The sequence below is a fragment of the Dendrobium catenatum genome, unplaced genomic scaffold, assembly GCF_001605985.2.
Source record: "Dendrobium catenatum unplaced genomic scaffold, ASM160598v2 fragScaff_scaffold_1720, whole genome shotgun sequence".
In the NCBI taxonomy this organism is placed as follows: Eukaryota; Viridiplantae; Streptophyta; class Magnoliopsida; order Asparagales; family Orchidaceae; genus Dendrobium; species Dendrobium catenatum.
In genome coordinates this window covers 532,944-552,607 of record NW_021320182.1, presented here as the reverse complement: position 1 = coordinate 552,607, position 19,664 = coordinate 532,944, and the positions used below count along the sequence as shown (strand labels likewise).

The 19,664-nt window shown below is 33.6% G+C and overlaps 2 protein-coding genes across 5 annotated transcripts in view; both read right to left on the bottom strand.

The window, feature by feature from the left end:
• Nucleotides 1-7,780: 7,780 nt before the first annotated feature.
• LOC110097922 (oxalate--CoA ligase) lies at nt 7,781-10,068 on the bottom strand. Its single transcript, XM_020824579.2, has 4 exons — nt 9,800-10,068; nt 8,617-9,679; nt 8,434-8,537; nt 7,781-8,222 (listed from the first exon to the last, which is right to left on the bottom strand). Exons 1-4 carry the CDS (start codon nt 9,998-10,000, stop codon nt 8,013-8,015), a joined length of 1,578 nt encoding a protein of 525 aa, XP_020680238.1. The 5' UTR covers nt 10,001-10,068; the 3' UTR covers nt 7,781-8,012.
• Nucleotides 10,069-16,520: 6,452 nt separating this feature from the next.
• LOC110097932 (probable serine/threonine-protein kinase BSK3) overlaps nt 16,521-19,664 on the bottom strand; it is a 44,523-nt gene continuing 41,379 nt past the window's right edge. For all 4 annotated transcript variants that reach the window (XM_020824595.2, XM_020824597.2, XM_020824598.2 and 1 more), the window contains exons 10-11: nt 19,171-19,284; nt 16,521-17,166 (exon numbers count right to left, since the gene is read on the bottom strand). In XM_020824595.2, the coding sequence (XP_020680254.1) occupies nt 16,915-17,166; nt 19,171-19,284 (366 nt within the window). In that variant the 3' untranslated portion in view covers nt 16,521-16,914. The remainder of the gene's footprint in view (nt 17,167-19,170; nt 19,285-19,664) is intronic.

Sequence of the window (19,664 nt, the reverse complement as noted above, 5' to 3'; positions counted from 1 at the left end):
TCAATTACAAAGTTTTCTAACTTTTTTATGATAAAATTGAATAAGCAGGTAGATAAGTAAATTTTTAAAAGATAGATAAATATCTTTATTTTTTTAATTTTTTATTTATTTTTTAATTATTTTTTTCTTTTTTTATACCTTTATAAATTTTTTTTTCTTCTTAAGACGTAGCATATTTGTCGGGTGAAGGTTTAGAATTTAGAACAAAAGAATTCAAGTTTATCTTCTTCTGTTTCTTTTTCTCTTCTTGCTTGGGTCCCCTCTCATCACAAATAAGATGTCTATTTATAATTTTTAGAGTGATATGACCAGTATATAATAGTAAAATCAAGAGTAAATTTGGAGTGCTTTGAATGGACGACCGATGTTGAATCCCTTGATTGTGGACCATTTGTTGGGCATTTGAATGTGTTATTGATATTGGAATTCAGTGATTATGGGCTCGTTTGATTGGTCTCGTCGAGCTGCTGAATTCGACTATTTTTTTTTTCCAAAAAGATATTTCATTAAATAAAAAAATAGTACAAGATAGGCTCAAACACATAAGGAGCCAGAAATAAGAAAAGGGCAGTTAAAGTACATAATCGTAAGCGTCAGACCAAACAGTTTTGTATTAGGACAAACTTTTAATCGGAATATTATTTTTGCTATATATGTATGCTGAAAGTCGCATAACAAAAGAGAGAGAATTTAGCATTTTAATTTTGATTTAGGATGGTTTTTTTATTATTTTTTAAGCAACTTTTTAATACAAAAATTTTTTTGTTTAAATTTTTTTTCTTTACTAAAAATATGTTTTAGAGAGCATTAAAAAAGGCTTCCTATTCATCCCAAAGGAAGCCTTTTTTTGTACTAAAAATATGTTCATAAGAGACCAATATTTTTACGTGAAAATTTCCAGAAAGGAGAAAAATCACAGAGCCTAGTCCAATTTGAATGAATTCACTAATTTTTGTGGTTAATTATAAATAAGGCCCTTCTTTAGGGAGAAAGCATTGGCTCGATGCAGCAAATATGCATCATATATGATGCACTACATGATGGGAGTTCGAAGAATCAATGTTGATAGGTTCGATTGATCGGCATGATCATATTAGTTGGTGAGCGATGTAGAATAAATATTTCTTGTGATAACTTATAGTACTAAAAAACAATACTATTTAATATGATAATAGATGCGTCGAATTGGCAAGTAGAAGTCCATTTCTTCTCAAGAAAGCGATTCAATATGAAATAAGGGGGGAGGTTTTGGGTGAGCAGCACGTGATATAAATTCATATCATAAATATAAGACAAAAAAATTTTTTGTATTAGGGCAAACTCTTAATTTGAATATTATTTTTGCTATGTATGCTGAAAGTGGCATAACAAAAGAGAGAAAGAATTTACCATTTTATTTATTTATTTTGGGAATGGGGTATTCACCCGCTCTCATTCTCGAAAGGATGCTCACTATCCCTCGATAGATGAGATTGCAAATCTATCCCTCGATAGATGAGATTGCAAATCATCCTTGGAAATAACAGAGATAGGAACATTAAAATACAACTTATTAAAACTATTAGATAAAGGATCATCACCATCAGAAATTAAGAGGCCAAAAAGGAGCAGAATTACGCAAATCATTATTCGGCTTAATAATATGAGCAGTCCTAACACCACCAACAGGCGGGGTAGCACCCCCACCCTCTAAACAAACATAAGGAACAACATCAGTCGCAAAAACAACGTCGCAATGATCATCACCAGAGGGAACAACGTCCCCCGAAACCACATTATTATCCAACAAAACACCCGCATCCGGCACAACTACCACACAGGAGGGGCCAGCTACTAGGACAGTACCACAAGAATTTTCATTCACATTATCATTCATTTCAGCACAAAGGGTGCTTCTAGGCGGCTTAAAAGGAGCCACAAGAAGTTCCATCCCCATACGAACAGAAACACCACAGGCTAAACCAGAGTCCAAAGTCATTGTATTAACCCCCAAATAATCATCAACACCCCCAAATACATGATCAATGTAACTCGAATTTAGAGCAATAATAGACCCCTCCTGACCATCCAAAGACACACACACATTGGATTAACACCCCCAACGACAAGGACAGAATTATCACAGACTGCATGAAGAGAGGGTTTGATTAGAGCCGCTCAATTCGACTATAAGCATTCACGTTTGGTAATCCAAATTATGGTTTGAACCTTCCAAATATGCTTTGGGTCTTTGATTTGAACTCATTTAGGTTCGAATTGAGTCGAATTTGATGTCGTTGGGTTCGTATTTTCGAGACGTTCAGTTCATCTATAAGTTTGCTGAAATCAGAGCCCAGTCGGTCTTCGATTTAATTTTTGAAATTTTCAACTTGATTTTTCCTCGAAATTCATGTCAGGTCAAGATAATTTTTTGATGATATATCAAGCGCATTCTAATGAATACATCAAAAAGTTAAGCATTTTGGTTAGAATACGCAAAACTATTTCTGTCATTTGCTACATATTAAATTATTCGTTAATCTCACTCCTTTTTATTTAATTAAACTTAATATAAATTTTATTTAAAAGAATGAAAAATGAGAGCTGGCGTGTGGAGCTCGTCAACTTTAAGAAATTTTAGATTTATATTTGTGGCCTTAAATGTATGGGCCCCCACTGGCCCATCAATTTAGAGGTTCTTTATATTCCCAACAAATTAATATAATCAAAATAATATAAGAGATTATATGTATTGTTTGTGAAACTTTTATGGAGATTGGGTTGGTTTTATGCGGTGGGGGTATGTATGTAGGTTTAGAAAGGGGTGTGAATATTTGATCCGATCCGAATCTGATCCAAAAATTTTGGGTTCGAGTTAACTCGTACTCGAACTGGGCCGGGTTCGGGATAGGGATTTAGACCCGTTTGTAAAATCGGGTCAGATTCGGGTTGACCCCGAAATCAAAAATCAACCTAATTTGACATGTTTTTAATTGATTTAGAAGTGTTTTAGAAGATTATTTTGAAATAAGTAAATGCTATTTGTTTTAAATTGATTTAGGTAAGTTTTACCTTAATTTTATTTATGTTTAAATAAATCGAATTAAATAAAAATATTTTAGTAAAACATAAAAGAAGCGGGTGGGGTTTGGGTTGATGCGGACCCGAAGCGGGTCGTCGAGTTCAAAAAATATAACCGTTTGCAAAAATAGGTCGGGCTCGATCAGGTTAAAAAGTACCGGGTTAGATTCGGGTTCGACTAGAAACCCGTTTTTAACAGTTCTAGGCTTAGGCGGCTAAAACTGGAAAGTTGATCTGGTGAAATCATGGCCGTAGAAATTGTTTGATTTTCGTAGATAGATCCAACGATCGTAAAAGGTAGAAGCCCAAAAGCTGGAAGAAAAAGTCAAAGCTCGCGTGACGATTGGACCGCCGAATTGAAAAAGAAACTAATAAAAAATTGCGCTAAGATTTTGGTTTTGGCTCATTTCTTGGATGAAGTTGGAACCATATAAAAATTATGAATGGAACTCTCAAGCAACCAAATTCGAGTTGTCTTTAATCAATATGATAAATATTACTAATAAATTTATTGTTGCGATAGAAAATTTATGTTAGTAGAAAATGAGAGTTTAACGTCTTAATTTATAAGAAGGTTAAGTATGCATACGATAAAAAAGGGCGCAAGAGATATTTTTTATTTGAGGAGATTTGAAACATTAAAGCTATCTTCAGGAGATCTTCGATGGTATATTCTGTCATTTTCATTTGAGGAGAGAAGATTAGAGATCAAAAAGTTAAACATAAATCTTGGTGTTGACATCAGAAGTTATAATTAATTGATACATATGTGTGATTAGGCTTTATGGACGATGGCGTGCGTTGGCACTGTTGACGACGACAAGCAATGAAGCTTGCGGGCTTCAGTGTTGGGGTTGATCATATGCATTTTTCTTATAGGAGATGACACACATCGATGTTGTTAGCAATGATAGGTAATGAAGTCAATGTGCTTAGACTTTTGTGTTCACGACTTGCATTAATCTAACAAGGGATGGTGCATGTCCATATTTTTGGTGATAATATACATCAATATGTATGTCAATGATGTGTATCGATCTTATAAGTGATTATGTATGTTGAATTTGCTGTCAGTGGTGAGATCTAAAGTTGGTGGGTGCCAGTGTGTGTGTCAATGATATGCAATGGTCTTATAGGAAGTATTGTATGTTGTTGATATCAACGATGAAGGATAAGGAAGTCATTGTTCCACAACATGCATCAGCTTTATTGTTAATAAGGGTATTGTTGTTATTGGTGGTAGTAGGCAAACATGTCAAGGAGCATCCTTATATGTGTCTACGACTTGCATCAAATATACAGGCGATGGTGTGCATCAACATCAATGGCAATGATGGGAAATAAAATTCCCTTACGTGTAGATATTAGTGCCAATGATGTAAAATTTTCTTATAAGCAATAAATTATGTTGACTTTAATAGCAATGGTGGGTGATGGCATCAACGCGTATACAGTTTTTTGTCTACTCACATGCCAATCTTATAGGCCATCGTGTATGCCAATATTATTAGAAATGACAAGCATTGGCATTTTCATCAAAAATGTGTATCAACTTTATAGGCAATGTCAATGTTATTATCAATGATAAGAAATGAAGTCGATGGGTGCTAGCATTTGTAGGTGATCACCTATAAGATCCCCATCAACCTTATAGGTGATGACATGTGTTAACGTTAATGGTGATGACAAGTAATGAAGCCAATAGGTGTTGGCATTTATCTTGATAGCATGCATCGGCCTTGTAGGTGGTGGTGTGAACACTATTTATTGCGACCAGCAGTGCAGAAATTGGAAGGTGTTGAAGTTGGTTTTAATGGCATGTGGTAATTTTATAGTTCATGGTGTTTATTGACATTATTGGCTATGGAGGCAATTAAAGTTTGTGTTAATAGCATGCATTGGCATTATAGGTGAAGACATGCATCAATGTTGTTAGGGATGCCATACAACGAAGTCAATAAACGCCGATTTTGTAACAGCCAGGATTTTGAATAATATAGATTTTTATATTTTTTAGAAAGCTGCATGGATCACTACGAGTTGTGCTTTAGGTGTAATGATGCTGAGAAGTGCCAGAGAGTGGCGCCTCAGCACCATAAGTCTTTGTTTTATAGTAACTCTAGAATCACATGCGACGAATCAATGCTGGGTCAATTTAGTGTCATGGCGCCACACACAAAAATGAGTTTTTATATATATTTAAAAGCCACTCGCTCCACTCTCCCCCTCGCTCGCTCGGCTTGCCCATGAAGGAAACAAAGAAGAAGAGAGGGGAAGGAGGGGAGATGAATGAGAAATCAGTTTTTGGGCTGCTGGTTTTTTTTGTCGCTTTTATGAAAATTACTCATATCATTGTAGGTGACTTAATCCTATTTTTATTTTCAAAGATTTTACTTTCTACTATTTAATTTCTCCCAAATTAATTTTATTATATTTTATTTAGATTTAATAAACTTCTACCATAAAAATTTTTGTATATCATAGTACTGATTATTTTGGATATTTTGATTGAATGATTTCATAATTTCACTGATTAAAACTATAGTTATTTCATTTTGTACAAATTGCACAGAATAATAATTTTGGCATTTTAATCTTATTATATTATTAATGCAAGAATTGTGAATGAATATGAGCACCACACAAGCTAGAACTCCTTATTTGGTATGATTTCTTGGATGATGGTTGGAAGGACTGTAGTTGGATGAAGGTGGTCGGTAGGAAATCCGACAATAATTAGTGGCCGGACGGAAGTCCATCGAAAGTCCAGTGACAATCATTGATCGGGCGGTTATCTGTTTTTTGTTTGTATACATGAGAAAAAAAATAAAATTGAGATGAATCGTACACATGAGAACCAACTTTTCTGTTTAGTAAGAGTTTCTTAAGATTTCTTTATTGATTTAGTTATTTCATTTGGAGAAAATCATTTTATGTTCATTGTGAAACCCTTGAAGTATAATGAAGTTAAACGTTTGAATGATGACATATTTTTCGGTTTAAGGATTGAAAATTAATAGAAATTTTAAAGTTAAGCGTGGTCGTATGTGAACATTCTTGGGATGTATAACCTCTTGATATCGTATCCGTTTCTAGCAATTATAGTCATTCTTGAAGTTAAGCGTGCTCGTATATGATCATTCTTTACAAATGAGGAATTTTGTTGCTAGAGATATCTCAGATTTCTATTCCTCTCCTCCCATATTTCTCTTTTTTCCTCCCCTTTGTAAAGAATGAGGGGCCTATTTATAGTTTTATAGAAGTGGTGCGATCTGTAAATATGGAGAAGATCAAGGGCATGTTCGATGTGGTTTGAATGGACTATCGATTTTGATTCCCTTGATTATGGATCGTTTATTGAGTATTTAAGTGCCTTAAAGGTGTCTGAATTCCTCGATCTTGAACTTGTTGGATTTGTCTCGTCAAGCCGCTCGATTTGACTATAAGCATGTTAAATTTGAAAATCATTTGATTGTCCAATTTATGATTTGAAACTTTCAAATGTGCTTATGGTCCTTGATTTAAATCCATTTGGGCTCAAATTGGAACAAATTTGATGTCATTAGGTTCATCTTTTTGAGACGTTCAGTTCGACTATAAGTTTGTTGAAATCGGAATTTGGATGGTCCCAAATTTAATTTCGGAAGTTTCCAATAAAAATTGGCTTCGAGATTTGGGACTGATCCGGAAATTTTTTTGATGATATATCATAAATAATTTTTTCATATTATCATAACTTATAATAATTTAACTTTTTCCCCTAATAAATAACTTATCTTCACTTTAAAATTAAGGGTTCATTTGGATCTTCTATAATTTTTTATAAAGATGATTGTAAATATGTTGTTGGGGAATTAACTTTTTTCAAAAGGTCCTATGTCCATCATAAATTTTTTTTTTAAGTCGAACAATAATATTTTAGAGCTATTATGTTCTTGCAGATCCGATTGTGAAAATTAGCTTTTGATTATGATCGTAAAATACCAAACATATTTTCTTAATATACATCAAAGTCAACAAAGGAAAAACCCTAATATTTGCTTTGAAGTCCTTTGTTTTTCACAAAAGGATGGCAAATCTGACTTTGATTGTCAATGGTATATTTTTAGAAGAAAGAAACTATGAGTTCTTCAATGATTGAGACCTACTTATTGGTTACCATAATTCCAAACTTGCCGGGAAGCTTCCCACAAAGGTTCAATAGTTGGGAAAATTGTTACGTCTGGTTTCCGGATTCTTCCAGACACCAATCCAGACGCGCCATGTCACCCAGATACACCCGGGGCCCAATGTATCTGGGTGGTGTGGCACGTCTGAATTGGTGTCCGGACGGTCCGATCACCAGACTTAATAATTCGCCTGCCATGATCCGAGAACTTATCAAACTATTTAAAAAAAAAAGTTTATTTTTCTTAGAAAAAAATATATAATTTTGTCACACTTGTGGCCAATGGGACCCAAGTAGCATATCATAGATGGCCATGAATAAGGGTGATATATATAAGTTAAAATGCACCGTCAGGTGCAAATAAGAGATCCATGAGTGTCTTTGCTAGCTACGTCACTCTCCATTCCCCTCCTGATTATAATTAACATCAACTTTCTAATATTTAATATAAAATCATTTCTTAAACATTTATTATAGACTTAAACGATCTAAACATTAAAATTGGATTATTGGTTGGATCGTTGGCTCTTTCTTTGAGAAAACAAAATCATATATTGATGTAAAATCTATCAACATATACTTACAAACCGTCTAATTTATATTGAGATTAATACAAATCCATCTTAAAGCTTTTTTTATCATAATATCTTACAAGCATTATTATTTTTAATTTTTTCTATGTCCGCTTTCAAGCTATTCCTATAACTTCTAAGCCTTCTTCTTGTTTAGCAATATAACCGATCGAAATGAGCCGAACAATTTAATTAAGCTTAAAGGTAAAAGCTTAAGCCCCGACCTTGGTAGCTTTCGCCTGAGCCACAAATTGCTCGGCCACCATCCGCCGCTGGATCTTACCGGTCGCCGTCTTCGGTAGCGACTCCGTCACAAAAAATTTCTTCGGTACTTTGAATGATGCCAGATTTTTCTTGCAGTAACTCTTCATCTCCTCCACATCAATCTCTGTCCCTTCTCTCGGAATCACAGCACAGTTTATCTGCAAGAGGACAATCATCGTTAGGCATTATTTCCCAATCCAGTTGTAATTCACTAAGAATTGAGGAGCAATGAGAATTTTATTCCTAATTATTTTAATTTTGATGTCATAAGAAAAACAATTTTCATTAAATTTATCTAAATTTTTTATAAAAATACAATTTATTTTAAAAATAAATGCAAGATTTTTTTTTGGAACAGAGATGCTTTACCTCCTCGCCGTACTTGTCATCAGGAACGCCGAAGGCCACCGCCTGTGAGACTCCCGGGTGGGCTAGCAACACGGCATCAACCTCAATAGGCGAAATCTTTTCACCTGCCACAAAACCAAATCAAGCGTTAATTTCTAATCAAACTGAAATTATTTCCCAAATTGAATCGCGTAAGGGCTTCACCTCCTCGGTTGATGAGCTCCTTGATGCGGCCGACAAGGTGAAGATACCCATCATCGTCAACGAAACCAATATCGCCAGTGTGAAACCAACCGTGCAAGAAAGCGGCCTGGTTCACCTCCGTGTTATTCTTATACCCCTTGGTCACGTTCGGTCCTCTGATGCAGACCTCACCAGGAAATCCTGGCGGCCGAACAGCACCGGCCTCGTCGAGAATTGCCAATTCTTGACCGACTGGCCGTCCCACAGAACCGGGTTTGTGTGGACCGTCTTCTGGCAGTGGATTCGTGCACATTAGATGCGAGGCTTCCGTCATCGCGTACGCCTCCAGTACCGGCGCTCCAAAAGTAGCCTCTAAATGCGAGAAAACCGCCGGAGCTAGCGACGCGCTGCAGCTGCGGATGAACCGGAGCGGCGGGTATGGCGCCTCCGATGCTGAGGCATGGCGGTCAAGTAGGATCTGGTGAAGGGTGGGAACCGCAGTGTACCAGGTGGCGCCGGCTGCCCGCATGTCTGTCCAGAAGGTCGAAGCAGAGAATCGTCCAACGGCCGGCAGAGCCACGGCAGCACCGGCTGTGAGCGAGCTGAGGAGCCCGGCGAGGAGACCGTGTACGTGGAAGAGGGGGAGAACGATGAGGGTTGAGTCGGTTTCCGTGATGCGGTAGACTGATCGGATGTTCTTGACCGAAGCGGCGAGGTTTTGCTGTGTGAGGGGAACCCCCTTCGGCCGGCTTGTTGTGCCGGAGGTGTGCAGGAAAAGTGCAACGTCGGAGGTCTCGTTGGCGATTGTAGAAACCGGCGATGGATAATCGTCTGTTACGACCGCTGTGCCCGGCAGTCCGTCTATCTGCACGACGCTGGAGGCGTCGGGCAGATCGGCTGTGGCGTGGGGTAAGCCAAGCTTGGCCGCGGCATTAACCGCCGCAGCATTCCCCTGCTTATTCGTGAGGAGAAGCTTCGATTCAGAGTCGGAGAGGTAGAACTCGAACTCCTCCTGAGTATACGAAGAATTGAGCGGCGCGGCCGTCGCGCGCGATCTGATAACCGCCAAAAACATAATCACGAACTGCACAAATCGATCGCGATCGATCATTGTAATAAATAAATCATCAGTCAATCGTTTAATTAACTTCCCGAATTAATTGGGTACGAAATTGAAGAACTAGATTAAGAATATAAATCTGACCTCAACGGTGTTGGGGAATGTGAGCGCGATAACATCTCCGGGGACCACACCGGCGGCGATTAGGCTTGAGGCGGCGGAGTCGATTAAGCTGTCGAGGCGAGAGTACGTGATTTCAATCTTGCCGGGAACGGATAGCGATCGCCGAGATGGGAATTTTCTGGCGGCTAGTTTTAGGTCTCCGGTGAGGGTTTGTTCTGCCATGATCGAAGGAAAACCAAGTTACAACAAAATACGAGGCCGAAGAACGCGAAAGCTGTGGTTGGTTTTGGTTCGTATTTGGAGGGTGGGTGTTCGTTTTATACTGAGTCGAAGGGCCGTTTAGAATCTCGAGGGGCTGGGGGAGTGGGGAAGTTACCGACACGTGTCCAGATAAATTTACTTGGGATCAGTTAGCAAATTTAATAGATTTAATTGCATATAAAATTTTGTGACATCATCATTAAATTAAATAATATATGAAATTTTCTCTATTTCTGTATTTCAGCTAGGGGTGTCAATTTCAGGTCAAACTCGACCCGACTCGAATGACCCGATTCGAACATAAAACTCTAGTTTTCGGGTCCAAAAATGGGTTAAACTCCACTCTTTGGGTCAAAATCGGGTTCTCAGGTCAAAAACATGTCATTTTTGGGTCAATTTCGGGTTGATGAGTCAACCTGAGCCCGACCTGATTTTTAAAATAGTGATAAACCTTAAATTATCTATTGATGTTTATATGCCAAAAACATTTGCTATAATTTTGAAGGGATTCACTTCTAGACTAATTTGTGTCTGGCATGCTATCATTTTATTGCACATTGATGAATAATTCATTGAAAATTTGGCCAAAAAAATTTTCTAACACATATTTTTTTCCTAATTATTAAAAGCCCTTAATATGTTATAACTTAATCTTATAAGACTTAGACTAAACATGTCTTATCGTGTTGGCTTGAAATAGGCAAATCCTAAGATCTAAGTTTTGAATTTATTAAAAATTTTCTTCTAATACAATTTTAAAATAAATAACTAACCATAAAGCTACTAATAACATCAAGCACAATAAATAAATTCATCCAAAATTTTCATTTCCTTATCCAAATGTATATATAATAATTAAATCATAATATATGCCTACCAACTAAAGTAAAAAATAGAACCAACCATACTAGACAAGACTGTACAAAAATCAAAAGGAATGAGTACTACAACAAACTCATATCAGATCCTGACATTGTAACTTGACTGGTTCATTCCTTTCTCGAGACAGTAAAAAAAGAATGTGAACATATCTGTGAGCTAATATAGCTCAGCAGACCACATCAGAACAGAATATGCGTAAAACACCTTAATATGCGATGCAATTATTCAAATATGACTTATAAGCACCAAAATATGCCTTATAGGCACCGCAACAACTAATTTCTCTCACAACAAATCTCCTCAGAACTTTTATTTCAACCACTAAGATACATAATTAATTGCATTGCTATAATTAAAGAATAAGTGAACTAATTTCAATATTTCATAAAAAAATATATTATAATGATAGCCAACACAAAAACTATAGAACATAAATATAAAATATCAGAATTTAATCAAGTCACATGTGATTGTGTAAAATACTTTTTGAGACTTTAATTATATAACAATATTATTTTTTGAGTTCAGGATTATTTTTTAATCAATTAAAATAATGCTCAATTAAAAAAATCAGCTGTAAAATTTTTAGAAAATTATCAAAATATTCTTAATTGATCTCTTTACAGCATACATAAAGTTATATAATAAAAATTTTATGAGCGTAAAGTTAGAAAATAGAAATTTAATAAAAAATTTTGAAAAAATTTTGTTTTTGTTTTTGTTTTGTTTTTTTTTATTGAGATGGGCGAAATATCCCTGCCTCGAACCAAATAACTTTTAAAATTGGGCCAAAAGTAAAAAAAAAAAAAAAAAAAAAGATTAGAAGTGGCTCAAAATGGACTTTCTCACTCAAGGAATCCCTCTTCTTATTTCTCTAGCATCAATTGTCGAAACGGATCGAGTGAGATCAAATTGTAAATTCATGTATTTTATACATTAAAATTCAGTGTAGCGCTGTTGTGCCACACTGCACTAGCTTCAAAGAGCCCATAGCGCCACAACGCCACCCCCAACACCGCCGCGTTGAATTTATTTGTCAAAAACTCGAGAGCGCCACTTGCACGGAGCCGCCAAACCTAGTGTCGTGACGCCATAAGGGCAAAACTTCATATTTTACAAACATGCAAATATAATCCGTGGGACCCGCTTCGAAATACATGCACACTCTCACATAGTCACATGCATGCATCTAAAACTTTCATAGACACACGTAGAAGAATTCAAATGCAGAAATTTAACTCATCTTATTCATATCAGATCAGAACATGTTGAACTGAATACTAAATCTAAACAAGTTGCACAATATTTATAAATTTTTTATTAAAGAGAAAATCGTTCAAATTGACCAATTTACCAACATTCCTCATCTTTTAAATCAAATACTTCCAAAATTTTGACAATAAATTTATCAACTTGAGACAAAATGCCCTAATAATAACACATTATTGCTAATAACTTCCTCCTAATTTAGAAAGTAGATACCTACAATTTCAAATTATTTTCTTAAGTGGATTATTGTGATTGATTGTCTTACTTAATGACAAAATTTCATTGCAAGCCATTTTATATAAAGCATATTAAATATGAAAAAAAAAATCATAATTTCGTAATATAATAAATTTAAAATTTTTATTATAATTATTAATGTAGACCTCATTGCTGACAACTTCGAGAAGATTCGTCACCGACACGTGCCTTTCGTTGACGTATTTCCGTGTGGAAGATTCGTGCATCTTTGACAGGGTGACTTGTGGCTGCGATACGGGGGTTAACCGGCCAGGCCGGTTTGACCGATCCACCAGATGGCAACAGGTGATTTGTATGGGCTGAGAAAGGTCGGTTTTATGCGGTGGAGGTATGGGGGCTTAGTGGTCAATTGGTTTGGAGAAATCGAAGCCGTAGAAATGGCTTTCTTCGTGTAGATGCTTTTGATCGGACGGTTATGAAGAGGGAGGAGGTCATCGCAAAACATAAACTAATGGCCACGAAATATATAAGGACAAAATATTTTATGGTGGGATTGATTTAACTCACAAGAAATCCATTGGCACACAAAAAGAGGCAGAAAAAGCAAATAATCAGCAACATGATAACCATGATTGAGTTTTCTATCACAAAAATTATATATAAAAGTGCAGAGATTTTGTATATATGTCAGGAGTCGAAGAGACATCTATTCTTGACGGAGCCTATGGAACAAATTTTTTCTATTTACTGTTTTTTAGTATTTGGTTCATTGTTCCCTAACAATAAGACTTCTACACAACTTGTTTAATTATGATGGGGTAATTGCCTAAAGATCATAGTATTTTAAAACTTTTGGGGGGGGGGAGGCAATTGCCTAAAAACCCTTATAATAAAGACAAAAAATAGATGACGGAGAACAAATTACCTAAAAATTATATAATAATATATATTTTTTAAAAGGTAGATCCGCCGCTGACTCCATCATATGGACTAAAAGGTTAAGAAGATGTAATTCTTTATCTAACAAGTTAAGGGAGCCTTAAGCAAGTGATTAAGGAGGTCCAACGTACTCATGTACAAGCTAAGTGTCCACTCAGATATTATTACAAGAATCTTAGATTAAGGCGTTTCTCTTGAGGCTATATCAAAAGTAGGGCAATAATTTTCGTCTCCAAGCCCAAGCTGTTCATCCCAAAATAAGATTTTGTTTGGGACAATTTTTTTTTTTTTATAAAGTAATTTTTTTAACACACAAATTTCTAATTGAAAAAATTTTTATGCTAAAAAGTTATTTTAAAAAATAGTAAAAAAATTATACCAAACAAAATCTAAAAATGCTTGAAAATATTCAAAATATCACATACTTGATTTTTTTCGAAGAGAACATTTTAATAGAAATTTTCTAATACTAAAATATTTACTTTATAAAAAGGGCTTACAATCTAAAAAAGAAGTATCATACATCAAGAGTTAAATTTAACTAAAAATTCTTTGCCTAACTTCTTCCTTTCGTTTAAAACATTAAGCTCAGGCATCAGAGATTCATTTACAAAATGAAAAAAAAAAAATCGCAAAAAAATCTCCAGACTATTCATTTGTGGCCAATTTATTCCCAATATATCACATTGCTCCAATTTAATCTCTCGGCTATACAAATTGATCTGAAATGATATCTCATATCATAATTGTGATATAAAATTGATCCCGTTGTAATCCTACAGAGGAACTAATTCAATCCATTATAGATAATCGTAGGACTACATTCTAGCAATGTGATACTCTTAAGATTAAATTGGTCAAATACAAATAGTCGGAGGACTATTTTGAGATTTATCTCATTTACAAAATAATGGAAGAAGAATCTGCATGAAATATTATCATAATTGATATTTGTTGAATTAGTGTATAAACAATAAAACTCACATACAATAATAGTAAAATCTATAAACTATAAAATAGTACAATACAAAAGCCGATAAATTAGTATGATATTAAATCCATAAATCAATATTCTTATCATTATTATCAATCAATAAAGAGATTGTATAAAGCTATAAAATCAAATCATTTGTGAGGGCCGTTAAAATCATATCAAGACAATAAACTTATATAAGAGTGTACACATATTATCCAGTTATTCTATACCAATATTAAATCAATATCTTAATCACATGCTCAATATATGTTATATATAACATGCTCAATGTATATATATATATATATATCATGTTTTTATATCAATAAATAAATAATAGTGTTAATAACAAATTCATACAATAATATAATTAAATAATGTTTATATAACATTCATTTTAGTAGTTACACTAAACAAGTAAAAATTTTGGCTATCACGATGTTTTTCAGTATCAGTAAATATTGGCTCAGTAAATAGAGTTATCAATCTTTGCCCGTTGGCACATTAATTATCTCCTTATAACTCTTAATTAGTGTATCACGTGAATAAGTAGATGATAACATCAAACCATAGTATTTATAGGAAAGCCCGTCGACCTACCATCTTATATAGGTCAATTAATCTCCAACCAACGGGTCAACAAGTCTTTATTTGTATTTTACATGCACATTATTATCATAGTACTATAATCATAATTTCAATCACATATTCAAATGCATTTCCAATGTATAGTAACAAATAAAGCATAACTGAGATTAATTCAGAAAGTATCAAAATATCCTAACGATAGATAAAAGAAAATCCCACTGAGCAAAAATTCACATTTTAAAAATTTAACCAAATTACCGGATATTACATAAAATAGCATTCAAAAGCTTTAGTTGAACTAAATCACTATTTTTAAATGTCAAAATAAATTTCAGAGTAGGAAAAAATTATTCTATTTTCAAAATCTTCAGGTGAAAAATCTCAAATAAATATTCATAATATTTATGATCTCAATCTCTATAACATATAAAAAGTTATAATTTGAAAGTTTTATCAATACAAAATTATCCTCATTTTTTTATAACAAAAACACAAATTTAATAAAAAAAATATCAAAAATATAAATCTTTGAAATTAGAAATAGGATAAAGGTTTCTACAGCGAGATGAGCAAATCTTCCAACAAGCTCGATGGATGAAAGTCATTCCTGGACTTTCAAATACTAGCTTTTTTTCTCTCCTCTTTCTCTCTTAAATTTGTTTTTCATTTCTCTGTTGCCGAAAATGAGAAGGGATGAGAATTTAAAATTTTAGTGACTTATGATTCTGTTATTAAAATAATAATTTAATATTATATAATTAATTTAATAACACCTAAAAAAAGCATCATTAATTATGAACATTATATCATCATCAATCATCTCCAAGGACAAAATAAATACATTGTTCTGTTCACTCTAAAATAAGATTTTATTTGACACAGCTTTCTTATTATTTTATAAAACACATAAATTTTTAATTCAAAAATTTTTTATGCTAAAAAATTATTTTAAAAAATAATAATAATATTATAGTAAATAAAACCTAAAAATGTTTGAAATTTTCCAAAATATCAGACTTGGTTTTTTCTAAGAGAACAAATTTAATAGTAGTTTTCAAATATTAAAATATTTACTTTATAAAAAATGTCATACATCAAGGGTTAAATTTAAATTAAAAAAAAAAAAAAACTAAAAATCCTCTGGCTAACTTCTCCCTTACTTCTAAAACATTAAGCTCAGTCAAAAGAGATTAATTTACAAAACAGAAAAATCTAAAAATAAAAACCTCCAGATTATTCATGTGGCCAATTTATTCCCAAAATATCACATTTCTACAATTTAATCCTAAATCTATACAAATTGATCTAAAATGACATCTCATATTATAATTGTGATATAAAATTGATCCCATTGTAGTCAGACTTTATTTTGAACAACTTTTTTACTGCTTCTTGAAGCATCTTTTTAATACAAAAATTTTAATTTTTATAATAAAAAGATGCTTTAAGAAACAATAAAAAATTCATCCCAAACCAAGTCTTACAGAGGAACTAATTTGAATCCATTATTGATAATCATAGGACTACATTCTAGCAACGTGATACTCTAAAGATTAAATTGGTCAAATATTAATAGTCGGAGGATTATTTTGAAATTTATCCCATTTACAAAATAATGGAAGAAGAATATGCATGAAATATTACCAGAAGGCAAGTCTTATTAAAAAGAACCTGAATGATAGGGTCATATAAATACAATTAAAATCAAACCCTGAAGAACAAATACAGGTTAACATCAATATCAATGCCTTCACAATTGAGAAATAGCTAAACATTTTGAAATCTCTTCCATAGGCATCTTTGTTGCCACCATATAATACAAAACATAGTGTGCTCATAGAACATGACAGAAATTCCCTTCACCATTTCAATGATTGATGCCTGAAACTGATGGATTTAATCCTTCAAAAAATTGATGAGATGAACACTCTCCAAAAAAGCAATGAAATCCTCAAAATCTGGAAAGTTAATTCCATGTATGTGTTTCAATTATGCCATACTGTGTTGGTTTATTCTGATTTCTTCAGCGCGCAGAGCTTCCATTCTTTTTAGTTTCCAGGGAAGATCCTTCTTTGAGTGCTTCGCGAGCTTCATTCTCCATTCCGAGGGCGAAAAGAGAAGCAGCTTGAAGATAGAATGCAGTTGGCCAAGTTGGAGATATGACCAAGGCCTGCATTGCATCATTAAGTGCTTCTTGGGGTTTATCGCTCATCAAGTAAGAGAGACTGCGACGAGCAAAGACAGTTGGAGAAACCATGGTTCCGACATCGATGAACTGCGAAAGTTATGAAGTTGTGTGAGAAACTTGCATGTTGTTCATCTTTGCAAAAGAACTTGTACAAGAAATGGCACACTAAGTTCAATTCAAGCTTCTTAAAAACATAGCAAATTTACATAGGAATGTTATGCTATAGAAAAAAGTCTATTTTTAACTCAAGACACGTTAGATTTTGATTAGGTAAACCAATAAAAACATTCTCTCCGTCCCCTTTAAAAACTGGACCTCAAATGTATTTTTGCGCTGATTTTTTTGGGTGTATTAGTGAACAAATGCCTACAAAAAAAGGGCGCCAAGCAATAATTTGTGTTCCAATGCTTGCAAATACATGCAACAACAACAATAAAAACAACAATAAGCCTTTATCCTACTATGTGAGGTCGGCTGCATGAACCTTTTTTCTCCATTGTACTGTTAAGAGTCAAATTCTCATCTAAATCTAATAAAGAAATTTCATTTCTAATATTTTCTAACCAAGTTTTTTTAGATCTCCCTCTATCTTTCTTAACATACGTCAAATCTAATACATCTACTTTTCTAACATGATCATTAGAAGGCCGCCGTTTTATACGACCAAACCATCTAAGACAACTCTCTCTAATCTTATCTTCCACTGGAATACTCCAACCTTTTCATGTATATGCTCATTTCGTATCCTGTCTCTAAGAGTAAAGCCCTAATCGACCTGAGCATCCTCATCTCTACAATACTTAACTTAATATTATGCATCTCTTTTAATAGACAACATTCTGCACCATAAAGCATTGCAGGTCTTAATACACATTGATTAAAATGGCAATTACATGAATACTTCATATGGTGGATAAAGGTAATCTTCTTCTAGCGCTTTCTTATTAAGTTGTAGAAAAGCACTAGAGAGAGAGAAAACAATCTCATATCAATATAGAAATAACATTTGAGTTCTTAATATGGTAGTAGTGCAAGTTACATATCAACTTAAGCTTTTAGGATGATGAATGTCCATCCATAAGTTATTGAACTTGGACTCTTATATTTCACCCTCCTAATAAATGGTAATAAAATAGATGATATAAGTTGGATCAAGCATTCAATGTTGTTTGTGTCTCTCATTGTCTTTAAATGTTATATCATGATTAAGCAAGGTTCAAGAGCAAGTAAATCCAACCTACAAACTCCACCTAATAGAGTAGAATTTTGGTACATGTTATTTGATCGTGTTGAGAAACTTCTAGTCGAGAAAAAATGACGCCCAATGTAGACAACTCTCATGTTAATGGCCCTTAACTATTAGCTTACACTTCAGGTTTAATAGGTGTCCATCCACTAGTGCATCATTGTATTAGTAATTAGAACCTATAGTGTTCCACCCTCCTAAAAATAGTTTCAAGTCCTAACTACATAGGGGTAACATGAAAGCCAATGACTACATAGGTTCAAAACACTAGAAAAAAAAAATTGAATAATATTTTATAGATAAATATGACCACTTAAAATTTTTAAGAAAAAAAAAATCCTGGGAACTTGGGCTCCATTCGGTATTGGTTTTGAATTTTTGATGTAGTAATGGTGTACGATGTGCTAAATTGTTGAGTAAAATGAAAGATAATTTAGTAAAATTTTATCAATATTTCCTAATCTTGTTTGCTAAAAAATTCTTGTGGCACTAATATGAGCTATTTAATGCTAAAATTGATATTATTATGAATGTCATACAATTATAATAAAATATCATAATCTTAATTAATAATAAATAATAAAAATAATTAGTTAATTAATTAAAAACGAAAGCTAAAATTCATTAAAAGTTCTTCTAAGAAATTGTCTAAAATAATGTCCTAAGAATGCTGCATTTCAGCAGTTCATGCAACTAGATTTTTTTTTTCTCTCCAAGTTCATTAAAACACCAAAAATTTTCTGATGTTCAATGAAGCAGAAGCATGCAACAAAATTAAGCCAAATGTATCCTTAGAAATAAATATTAATGAAGAAATAAAAAATTGCAAAACTAAAAAAGTTAACCTGAGTGTAGCACTCAATTGCAGCATTTAAATCCTTATGCCGGAATGCAGTATCTCCCTTTTTCTTCGAGTTCAAAGTCTCTTGCATTTGATTTGTCCACATTTGAAAAGAAAGCTGAAAAGGGGGTTAAAAAAGAAGAAGAAATCATACAAGATGAAAACTGGCAATACCTCTTTCAGCATTGAACAATAAAAACTGGGAGATATACTATGTACAAAATCAAAAGGATGCTCCTCCCTATATATGTACGTTGAGGTCAACTCATCTAATGCTAAAGCTTGATCAACAACTTAGAATAACAAAAACATTATGAGATTTTTGGCCAAGTGTGAAGTTTTCGACTTTTCGGTTTGATAAAGAAAAGACAAATAGGTAATTTTCTAAACTAAAATGTCATAGATATTGTAAAAAACATGCTATACAGATCAAGAACTTGGCGCTACAAACAATTCTGAAAAAGTAGGGTAACCATAAAATACAATTTAAAACACACA